Source organism: Schistocerca nitens, chromosome 3 (assembly GCF_023898315.1).
Source record: "Schistocerca nitens isolate TAMUIC-IGC-003100 chromosome 3, iqSchNite1.1, whole genome shotgun sequence".
NCBI classification, from domain to species: domain Eukaryota; kingdom Metazoa; phylum Arthropoda; class Insecta; order Orthoptera; family Acrididae; genus Schistocerca; species Schistocerca nitens.
The window spans coordinates 201,710,615-201,722,894 of NC_064616.1; the positions used below are offsets into that span (position 1 = coordinate 201,710,615).

Here is a 12,280-nt window from a genome sequence, read left to right on the forward strand (position 1 = left end):
ATTCTGACCATGTGCCCTGCCCACCGCAGTCTTCTTATTTTAATGGTAGTGACAATGTCAGGTTCTTCAAAAAGGTGTCGTAATTCCGCATTCGTACAAATGCGCCAAGCTTCTTGATCATATATTGGGCCATATATTTTATGTAGCACCTTTCTCTCCCATATGCTAAGGATCCTTTCCTTATTTACAGTAATTGTCCATGTTTCGGCACCATACATAACAACTGGTCTTATAATTGTTTTGTAAATGAGGATTTTGGATTTTCGTGATGGAAGCAAACTCCTAACCATGGGTAATATGGCAAAGGATCTGTTACCTGCTGCTATTCTGGCTTTCACCTCACTGCCAATGTCATTTGTCTCAGTGATAGTCGACCCAAGGTACTTGAAGTGTCTCACTCTTTCAAACTCCCTGTCGGCTATCCTGAGATTTGGTAGGTTTTGCTGGTTGGTCTTTGCCATAGACTTGGTCTTTTCGACATTGACTGCCAGGCCAAGTTCCATTGCACCTTTCTCCAGTTGTCGATAGGCTTCACCTAGCACAGCAGTGTTTCATGCGAGTAATGCCACATCATCAGCATAGGTTAGGTACTGTAGTGAACGATTTAAGAAGGTTCCTCCTTTATTTAACTCTGTCTGACTTATGACTTTTTCTAGGCAAAGGTTGAATAGCGATGAGATATTATCACACTGTCTAAGTCCCTTCTTCAATTCCACTTCTCTGGAGATTTCGCCCTGTATTTTTACTTTACAGTTGGTTTCGCTGAGGGTCGTCATAGAAAGTTTAATGAGCTTCTTAGGTATTCCAGCCTCTTCCATTACATTCTGCAATGTCACTCTTGAGATGCTATCATAGGCTTGTTTAAAGTTGATATAAATCTGGTGTATGTTAATTTGATGTTCGTAAGATTTTTCAGGTAGTATGCGCAATGTGAATATCTGGTCAGTTGTTGACCTATTTCTTACAAAACCACTCTGATAGTCTCCAACTCTCTCTTGCACATATAGAGTAAGCCTGCTGGTTAGAATCTTGGAGAAAACTTTATATGTAGTATTTAGTAGGGAGATTCCTCAATAGTTCTGGCAGTTTAATTTATCTCCTTTTTTATGTATGGGACACATTATAGCTGTTTTCGACTCCTTTGGCATGCTCTCCTCTTGCCAGATATTCAGTATTATTTTGTGAATTGTTTTCCACAGCGTTTCCCCACCATATTTGAGAAGTTCAGCCAGGATCTGATCTTCTCCAGACAACTTATTGTTTATTAAGGTGTTAATGGCTTGCATTGCTTCCCCCAGTGTAGGTTCTGGTTTTAAAACCTCTGGTCCATAGTAAGTTAGTTCCACCAGTTCTCTCGTTCTAACCATTCTACTTCTGGGTTCAGTAACTCTTGGAAGTATTCTGCTTACCTGTCAAGTATTTTATTACTCTCCTGTATCAAATCCCCTTCTTTGTTCCTACACACATTTGTTCTGGATTGTAACCCGGTCTTTCCTTCTTTAATCTTTTGGTACATTTCATGACTTTGCTTCTCTTCTCCTAGCTGTTCAATTTCTTTCAGTTTTTTTCTTTTCTACTGCTCTTTTCTTCTGTCTGCAGAGCCTCTTCGCTACACGGCACTTTTCATCATATTCATTCATTCAGATTTGCTCGAGTTCTTCTCTGCAATAATTTCATTTGTGCTATATTATGTTCCTCAATTCTTCTCATACATTCTACGTCAAGCCAATCTTCCTTCCTTTGAGCCCGTTCATGTCCTAAAACCTCTCCAGCTGCCTCGAGGATTGCAGTCTTACATCATTTCCACATTACTTCTATATGTTCATTTGATGTCTCGGTCTCATTCTTAATCCCCTCTTCTATTATCATCTAATATGTTTTCTGTATTTCTTCTAACTTCAGTTTCTTAATGTCAAACCTCTTTTGTTTGTGGCCTTTTTGTTTACTCAATAGTGAGATCCTTTGTCTATATTTAATTCTCACTAGATGGTGGTCTGAATTGCAGTCAGCTCCACGTTGGCTCCTAACATCCATTATGTCTGATCCGTGTCTCCGATCAATCAATATATGGTCTATCTGATTTCTTGTTTGTCCATATGGTGAAATCCATGTTTCTTTGTGTGGGAAACGTACTGCCAACAGTCATGTTTTTGTTTATAGCAAAATCTACAGCCCTAAGTCCATTGTTGTTTGATATTTCATGGAGGCTATGTCTTCCTGTGGTTGGCTGAAAGGCCTCTTCTTTTCCTATTTCTACATTCAGGTCTCCTATTAATATCTTGACATCATGTTTGGGAGCCTGATCATACAGTTGTTCTACCTTTCTATAAAACTCATCCTTTTGTTGTTCATCTGTCTCCTCTGTGGGTGCATGTACATTTATCATTGTAATGTTGAAAAATTTTCCCCTTAATCTTAATATGGACATCCATTCATTGATTGGTTGGAAGCACATCACTGCATGTTTCAGTTCTGTAGCGACCAAAAAACCTGTCCAAAGGTATTCATCCTCCCGCCACTATAGAAGATAGTGAAATTTCCTACGTCCATTATGTCATTCCCTTCCACCTAATTTCATGGAGAGCCAATATTTTTATACTGTAGTTGTTTACTTGCCTTTGCAGCTGATGTAGGGCTCCAGCTTGGTATAGGCTCAGCACACTCCATGTTCCTATATACATATCTCTTATCCTTTTTTTGTTTGCTGGGGTCATCATCAAAATATCTGTCTGGCTTATTCCTTTGCTAGCATTCGCAACAATTGATGTTTTACAGGGGGAGATTGTTAATCTTCCGCCCAACCATTTGGGGGGGGGGGGGGGGTTGCCTCTTACAGCTCTTAGGGTAGCTGGCTCCATGTTCAGGGGAGCATCCTTAGCCTTTGTAGATCCCTCTACTAACTGGAAAGCAGCAGGTGATTTGTATCGGGTTTACTCCCTTAGGAAGACTGGCTTCACCGCACCTCGAGAGCCCTCCCTGCCCTATGTTGTAGGATGTTAAGAATGATAAGGGAAAGGGATAGGCTTAGGATAGGATTGGACAGGAGATAGGTCGTTGTGGGACGCACTTCGTCTGGCTCCACCCCATTGGCCTGTCCGGCATCAGTGGCCCTGCTGGTAGCTACGCTACCGCAGGCATAGCCCTCTGGATCCAGAGCACCCAAACCTCCTCGCCCACATGGACAGTGCTACATTAAGGTGGTGTCCCCTGAGGAGGATCCATACACATCCAAATGTATTACCAAAACAAATATGAGAATTTTTGTTTTTCTTACAGTATCTTTATTTATTCATCAATGTCAACTTTGTCCCATTCACAGTAATCCCCTTCAGATACCATACACATGTTCTAGTGCTTTTTCCAGTCATGGAATCACTTCTGGAACTCATTTTTCATCATGGTGACAAAACGGCATCCTTTCAGGGTTCTCTTCAGCCTCGAGATTAGAAAGAAGTTGCAGAGGCCCATACAGTGATTGAGGCAGCGTAACAGTTTTGTTTTTTGACAAAAAATCATGAACAAGCATTGAGTTGTGATGCAATTTCCACAAGTGGTTTTCTCACAATTACGGTCATTTTCTTTTGATTGCTGTACACAAGTGCTGTCGAACTTCCAGGTTTTATTCCTAATTGACCGTACGACCATACGACATGAAGTCATGATGCACTATCTAATCAAAGAAAACAATGAGAAGAACCTTCATGTGTGCTTGAACTTGTCAAATTTTTTGTGGTCTTGGCTCCTCAGGCAATTTCTGTCGGGATTATTGGGCCTTGGTTTTGATGTTTCAGGTGTTTTGTCACCTGTTATAACCACCTTTAGAAGGTCTGGATTGTTTTTGACTTCATTCAGAAATTCACGAGACATGTCTGCACAGCATCATTTTTGGTCAGAATTCAACAAGTTTGGAACACATGTCATGCCCAAAATATTAAAAAAATTGCTTTGCATGAGCCAAAGAATATAGTGACATAATCAGCAACCTCTCTTATAGTGATTCAGTGATTTTCCAGAACCATTTTCTTTACTCCTTCCACATTGTCATCAGTAATTGATTTGCTTAGGTTTCTAGGGCAGTCATCGTCTTCTTCAACATCTTCTAGACCCCATTTGAAATGTCTGTACCACTTTCAAACTCTGGTCTTACTCGTAATAGATTCGCCAAAAGCCGCAGTCATTTCAAATGTAATGCTGCACTTTATTCTGTTCTTCAAGCCAAGTTTAATGCAAATCCTTTGATCTGTCTTTTTGTGAGTAAAAATTTGCTGAGCACTCGACAACATGTATAACCTTGTCAGCTGTCAACAATAAGCTCTAAACATTCAAAACAGCTCACAGCTGAAAATGCAAACATACATGAGGAACATATTTACCAACAAGATAAAAAGATAGTTTTGAAAATTGGCTGTGTAAAGCCCGCAAAATTAAAAAAAAAAAATTTCTGTTACTTTTTTATCACACCTCATAAGTACAGTATGTATGTATGTTCCACACCTTCTTCTAAACCACTTGACTGATTTCAACCAAACTTGGTACATGTATCACTTACTGTCTGGAAATTATCACTGTGCGAGTAAGAACTGCCTACCTATCAAAGGGATGAGAAATCAGAGTAGCCCATCGCATGCAAATACCCGTAGTTTAGTCATCCAGTATTCAAGAATGAGAGCACTTAGAGACTTGCAAATAACTTTACACATAATTTCAAACCTTCACAAAACTTTTTCTCACTTATGACCCTCCACCAACTGATGAAAGGAAACAAGTTTATCATTTACTACATTTTCGCTGTTCATGCAGTAAAACTGCAGTGTGAAACATGATAGTTTAATTTATTAGTTCTTTATGTCTATCTCTGTTCACAATACATTTCACAGACAGTTGTCACGTATACCACTGGATGTATCTGCAAAATTATATTTGTGTACAGCACATAGTTCAGGAGATTCAACGTCATAAACGTTGAGCTGGGTGAAAAAGAAACTGCAGGGCAAAATTCGCTAGAGATACAGATGAAATGTGTATACAAGTATGTGTGAAATTTAATAAGTGTAATATATTTGACATGAACATACATGGGCAAAGCCATGGGTAAAGGGATCATTCTAAACCTTTGGAATGATTTCAACCAAATTTGGTACACACATTAGTTACAGTCTGGAAAGAAATACTATGGGGTAGAAACCACCAGCATCCTATTGAGAGTGAGTGTGATATTGTGGAAGGAGGAGGAGATATACAGACAGTGAGGAGGAAGGAAGAAATGGACACATATAGGAGAGAGGAGGAGATGGACGGACAAAGGGGAGGTTGAAATGGGCCATTTTTTGTTTGCCATATATATTATGTTCTGCTTAGAAACATGTCCCATGATGTACTATGTGCTGGTCTTACTATTGCTTTTGCTTCATTTCTTTTCCAATGGCATTGCTCTTTATCTATTAATGATTTCTTCTGTAAGTATTCATTGTATGCTTTCTGTTTATCGTTAATGACTTTTTGTATCTCTTCATTCCATATTTTAAACCTCTTCTGATTGGCCCTATCTTTTTCACATAGCACTTCTCTTGCTATTTGCTTTATAAAATTTTTATATTACATCGTTCTTTGTTCACGTCTTTAGTAGTTGGGATTTCATTGAACAGTTGTGATACTACAGGTATCCGGCATAAAACACACAGAGTGAAAGGTTATTTATAATGTGTTCAAAACTGGATGGCAGTCATAAGAGTCAGAGGACATGAATGTAAAGCAGTAGTTGAGAAGGGAGTGAGCCAGGGTTGTAGCTTATCCCCAGTGTTATTCAAATTATACATTGACCAAGCAGTAAAGGAAACCAAAGACAAATTTGGAGAAGGAATCAAAGTTCTGGGAGAAGAAATAAAAACTGTAAGGTTCGCCGATGAGTTTGTAATTCTGTTGGATACAGCAAAGCACTTAGATGAGGAGGTAATGGAATAGATAGTGTCTTGAAAGGATGATATAAGATGAACATCAACAAAAGCAAATAAGAGTAATGGAATGTAGTCAGATGATTCAGAAGATGTTGATGGAATTAGATTAGAAACTGAGACACTAAAAGTAGGAAATGAATTTTGCTTTTTGGGTAGTAAAATAAGTGATAATAACTGAAGTGTAGACAATATAAAACGTAAACTGATAATGACAAGGAAAGCGTTTTTGAATAAAAGAAATTTGTTAACATCAAATATAAATTTAAGTGTTAGAAAGTCCTTTCTGAAGGTATTTCTCTGGAATCTAATCTCCAACAGTTGTGAAATATGGATTATGAGCAGTTCAGAAATGAGGAGAATAGAAGATTTTGAAATAACCCGCCAGGTTAGCCGAGAGCGCTAATGCGGTGCTTCCTGTACTCCTCGGGTAGGCGCACCGGCCCCGGATCAAATCCGCCCGGTGGATTACCATCGTCGGTTGGTGTGCCGGCCAGCCTGGATGTGGTTTTTAGGCAGTTTTCCACATCCTGCTAGGTGAATACTGGGCTGGTCCCCAAATTCCGCCTTTGTTCCACGACTTGCAGACATGTGAACATGCTCGCACTATTCCATTAATTACACTCGACACAGATAGCAGGGTTACACTAATTCCATCCTGGGGGGCACGGGGTGGTGGCAGGAAGGGCATCCGGCCACCACTTTCCACCAACCTTGCCAAATCCGTTCCTAACAATACCAACCCTGCGTCAGCACGGGACATGGCTCCAGTGAAAGAAAGAAAGAAAGAAAGAAAGAATGTTTTGAAATGTGCTGCTACAGATGAATGCTGAAAATTAGGTAGGTAGATCACCTAACTAATGAAGAGATACTAAATAGAATTGGGGAGAAAATAAATTTGTGACATAACTTGATAAAAAGAAGGGATTGGTTGATAGGACACATTCCGAGTCACCAAGGAATCATCAATTTAGTATTGGAGGGAAGGGGTGGGTGGGGGGTGAGGGGGGCTATAGAGGGAGAGCAAGAGTTGATTACAGGGGGGCTATAGAGGGAGAGCAAGAGTTGATTACAGTAAGCTGGTTGAAATGGACGTAGGTTGCAGTACTTATTTGGAGATGATGAGGCTTGCATGAGATAGAATAACGTGGGAAACTGTATCAAACCAGTCTTCGGACTGAGGAAAACAACAACAATATTTCTTTTACATCTGTATTAGTTTTTGGAATAGAGGTTGTGGTGACCAGCCGATCTTTTGTGTAGCTTAGTTCTACATTAGGTTGGAATGTGACAGTGGTTGTGAGTTGGCAAAGCCAAGTAATGTGAATATGAACTCTTTGGTGTGGCGCTTTACTCATCTGTGGTCTGGTCCAAGGTGTAAGTTGGTTGAAAGGTTACAATTTGGTTGAGAATTAGTGAGGGTGTATCAAATGTTTCAGTTGATCCCCATCTTGGTAAAATGAACTTGGTTTCCTTGTGACACCATTTGACTGGCATTTTTGTTGGTTGTGTGTTCTTAAAGACATTCTTCTCAAAGGAAACAGAAAAAAATACCCCTAACTAAACTGTGTATCACAAAAAGTCTCCCTTTCTTTCTTCAAATTACTACTGCTGTTTTTATGTCACAATGTATACAATCATGATGTGATTAAAATAGAATATAATAAAATAAATAGAATAATAAAATAAAATAAATAGAATATAATAAATTAACTTCCCTGCCTAGTAGTTTTTAGTTCAACAAGTCATCTTAATAGCAATCTTTGCACAATTTTGCAAATTAAGTATATTTTCTCTTACTTAATAGTTTCCTGTCTAAATTTCAGGGACAATAAGATTCATGTTTGGACCCTTAATGAAGATGATCAGTTTGCTGAGACTAATGTCTCACCATTAGAAGGACATCAGTACAGTGTTTACAAAGTCAACTTTTCTCCAAGAGGTGACAAATTGGCTTCATGTTCTCTGGATGGTGCAGTAATCATCTGGAATATAGAGGTAAAGAGTTGTATTCACTGGAGATTTAAAGTAATTTGCTTAACAGACATTAAAATTTACGTTGTTTTTAAAATCTCACCATAGCTCTAGCTTTATAAAATGTGGTGTAAAATCTGGAGTGAAGAGGAAGCAAAGTTATCTTATAAACATTCATATAACTGATTTTATTCACGTGTTAGTGAGCATAAAGCAAACTTAAAGCTAGCAGCCACGACAACAATGAAATGTTATTATTGTGTGTCCTGCGTTGAGGGGCGGGTGCAACACTTGAACGAGATTGTGTAATATAAGAAATTTACTTGCATTATTGACAGTTAATTAAAGATTTTTTCAATTCATAGCCACAGCACTCAACAATTTTTTAAAAAGTGATACCGAATTTATGTACTATATTGCAAAAAATTAACTTTCAGTATTTTGTGGCTTACACCACTAATTCTGTTGGATTTTGCAACAAAAAGTTTTCATACTGATGCCAGCGGATGTGACCTTAGAGCTGTCATTCAGATTTCTGGATGATAGGTAAAGTGAGGACATAGAAAAAAAGAGATAGTTATAAGAGAATCAATTTCTGTTATGTGTGTTTTTCACAGATTACATCCCTAACTTGTAATGATCTTCATTGTGTTTGTTAAATGCCATTTGCTTTATGAGTTAACTACACTGTGGAATTCATATGGACATGTTGAAAGTTCAAGGACATATTCCAAGACTATGGAATTATAATAATATGCAACAATGCTAGAAAATATCAGGGCACACACTGCATATACAGAAATCAAGTAGAAATGAACGTTGGTCATTCTGATTATTTATCTCACTTCTCTAACTGATATTTGTGAAGAACAGAAGGGAAACCCTGGATTGAAACTTTTATAAATAGTTCAGTGTGCTGGAGGAGAGAGTAGTTCAAAGGTAACAGACTACAGATCCAAAGGTCTCAGGTTTGATGCCTGGTCAGTCAGATTTTTACCTGCCTTTGTTTGTGTGAAACTGTTGGTCCTCCTTTAACTGGTGGGTGAGTGAGTTCCAAGGTTGGAGGAAGGCAACAGCGTACCACCTGTAATAGGACCATGCCTATTACAGCACTGTAGTGTTCAAGTCAACCTTTGGGTTGATGACTGCTTTATGTTTACTTGGGGAGAATTAAGAGTAGTGGAGGAATGCTGTGAAGGAAAGATTATATAGCAGAAAATAATTACCTACAGATAATGTCTAAATACACTGCCCAACCAATACAGTGAAGCACCTGGAAAGGGAGGAGGAAACGAAATGAAATGTCATGGTCTGAGAAGAGGATATGTGATGTCATTTCAGTGATTACAAAAATTGAGTCAAATTAACAAAGACGACGGCTATAGTCGTCTTGTGGTGCAGTTCTTCTTGTTAAGTCCATGCTCCCACCCCAAAAGAAGACGGCAGTTTGAGCCCTCTTATCAGAATAACATTGTACCCATTCTGGCCTGGATACGCACACGGATTCAGTCGGGAAGGCTGTTGTGAAGCCATTGTATCCTTCCCTAAGGCAAGATGGCCCACAACTATTGTAACTGGTCCTCAGTATCCCAATTAATGGCACTGGAACAGAGTTGACATCTGAGATTGTCCCATATGTGTTCTATCACTGACAGATCTGAAGACCTTGCTGGCCATGAGAGTACCTTAACATCACACAGACAGTTCATAGAGATGTGTGCCATGTGGATGAGCATTGTTCTGTTGAAAAATAGCATGCCCCCCAATACATACATACAAGTGGTAACACACAGGGACGCAGGATGTAGTGGCTGTTGCAGAGCTGAGAGGGTGCTTGTAGCTGCAGCAGTTTGTTTAATGTGTAGTAATTTATTATAGTTTTTGTTTTTCTAACATACTTCTGCAAAGAAGTTAATTATATCTGTGTATTTTACTGTGTTGATTAGTGTTGAGTAACTTACTCTAAGTGTTTTGCATAAATTTTAGTGCATATTTTTGTGTGAGGCGGCTTTATTTTGTAATAAAGACTAGAAGCAGTGTAGCAGCAAAATTTAAATTGCACCCAGCAGCTTCTTGGGTTAATGTTGCATTAGTTATGATAAGACAAAAATTATTAAAGGTGTATAGGGGCTGGCCCAGTTGTGTAAGGATGCAGGGGCGGGAGGGATTGCCCACTGTTTGCAAACGGATGGAAGCTGCATTGGCACAATAGACAGTATTCAGGCTGCTACCCTGGGCTGCTGCAGCATTGGGGCACCTAAGATGAATACTGTGGAACTTTTGGAAATATAGCACTGCCTGGAATTCCTGATGCCACTGTGCCTTTCGATTCGCATGCCCCTGTCGGTTGACACTTGCACAAAAGTGATTGGCGAACAGTGGCCAGGTCATGAATTTCTAGGCAGAAGGAAAAAGAGGGTACTAGCTCCGTGGCTGTCCCTTTATGCCTCAAAAACAGGTTTGAGGTATTGGCCACTGCTGAAAGTGCATCTGAGTCAGTACAGAATGCCTCACATGTTGGACCATGGCTAATCTTTCTGAGAGGTCTGGACAAGCACAAAGGGTGGGATAGTGTGTCATTGGAATGTCCAATGTTAGACGGATAATGGAGTTCCTCAGGGAAATAGTGCACAGATCAGAAAAGGAGGCCACTGTCCACTCTGTTTGCTTGCCAGGGGGGCCTTGTCTGAAATGTAGAGATTGAGCGATTGAGCATACTGGCTACACTCAGCTACAAATTGTGGCTCATGTTGGCATGAATGACACCTGCTGCCTAGGTTCAGAGGCCACCCTCAGCTCCTCTAGGCAGCTGGCTGATTTGGTGAAGACAGCTATCCTTGCTTGCAGGGTGGAAGCAGAGCTATCATTTCATAGTATCATGCCCTGAACAGACTGCAGTCCTCTGGTTTGGATCCAAGTGAAAGGCTTAAACCAAAGGCTCAGATGATTCTGTGACAATCTTGGCTGCAGATTTCTTAACCTCCACTATTGGGTGGGGAATTGTAAGATCTTGGAAATGGCTACCAGTGTAGCAGAGTACATGGGGTGTGCACAGGTGGTTTTTTTAAGGATAGAGAAATCCCTCCACAGACCTGATAAGACACATTTTGAGTTCAGACTGGGTAGCATTCATCATAGCAGATAGGAGAAGGAAAACAGGAAACTGGCTGAAACCAGATGTTAATGACTATGAAACTCTAAATTCTGATTGGAATGCATGTCGCAAATATAGGTTGGACACCAGTGGTGGAGGCACCCACTTATTGCTAAGATTGTTTCGACTACACTGCTGAAGTTTTGCTGGGAAGCCCTCACATATCCTCTATTCAGTACCGGCCTCTCAGCGTGTGTTTTCCATACTTTTGGAGCTGCTTCCGACAAAGAGCAGCACACCTGGGTACAATCATGGTTCTGTAGGAAACTGCAAACATTTTTTCATCAAGGCATTGACCATCTTGTCTCTCAGTGGGATAGATGTATTAACAGTTATAACAGTTATAGTTATTAAGTTTGGAATAGAAAATGGTTTACTTTGTTTTCCATCTGTCTCATTTTCATTTGACTGCCCCTTATACATAGTTGCACTCTCTGTCCAAGTCAGTTCTGTTTTGGTGTATGTTGGTGAGGTGTCAGTAATGAACGTGCTTGCAATGCTAGGTGTTGTGCTTCATTGATTACCCTTCCTTCATATTTGGATTTGATTATAATTTTGATGCAACATTGTTTGGAGGAGACACTGGGTGTTCCAAGACATATACATCATTATGGCTCTAGGCAGTGTAATAGCTGTCACCTACATGGGCAGTACATCATACCTAAAAACTTTATATTCAGAAGACAGATGGATACTAAAAAAGCAGTAAGTCAGCTTCACATCAGGGATCCATCAGTGTTTTCCAAAGACACTGGTCACGACCCAACAAATGGCTGAAAGAATTCGACCGAATTGCCAAATACGGTGTTTGGGATGACATGATGTGTTTGGGAAATGTCTACATTTACTTGAGTGGCCGTTCCCAGCAAATTCATGCTGAATTGGAGAAAACATTTGGTGACAATTGACCAAAAGTCTATGTAACAGAAGAACAATTCAATTATTGGGCCCCATGTCGTGACAAAATGACACAGTCATATATACAGAAATAGGGGAGAGAGAGTCACTGATAACTGAGTAGGGGTGGTAATTACAGTTCTCGTAGTGGTGAGATATTTTCATGAAATAATGATCATGAACTTTCTTGTCTAAATGCCAAACCAGTTTGCGAACTCCTGCCTACATAGACAGAAATGCCTATCATGATAAAATAAGAGAAGACTGAGCCTGCATGGAAAGGTTTAGGTGTTCATTTTTCTCA

General features: G+C 39.7%; 1 protein-coding gene across 2 annotated transcripts in view; it reads left to right on the forward strand.

Moving 5' to 3' along the window:
- The window catches only part of LOC126248147 (WD repeat, SAM and U-box domain-containing protein 1-like), a 195,236-nt gene that overhangs the window by 109,216 nt on the left and 73,740 nt on the right, over positions 1–12,280 (forward strand). For both annotated transcript variants that reach the window (XM_049948883.1, XM_049948882.1), the window contains exon 10: positions 7,778–7,949. In XM_049948883.1, coding sequence (XP_049804840.1) covers positions 7,778–7,949 — 172 coding nt within the window. The remainder of the gene's footprint in view (positions 1–7,777; positions 7,950–12,280) is intronic.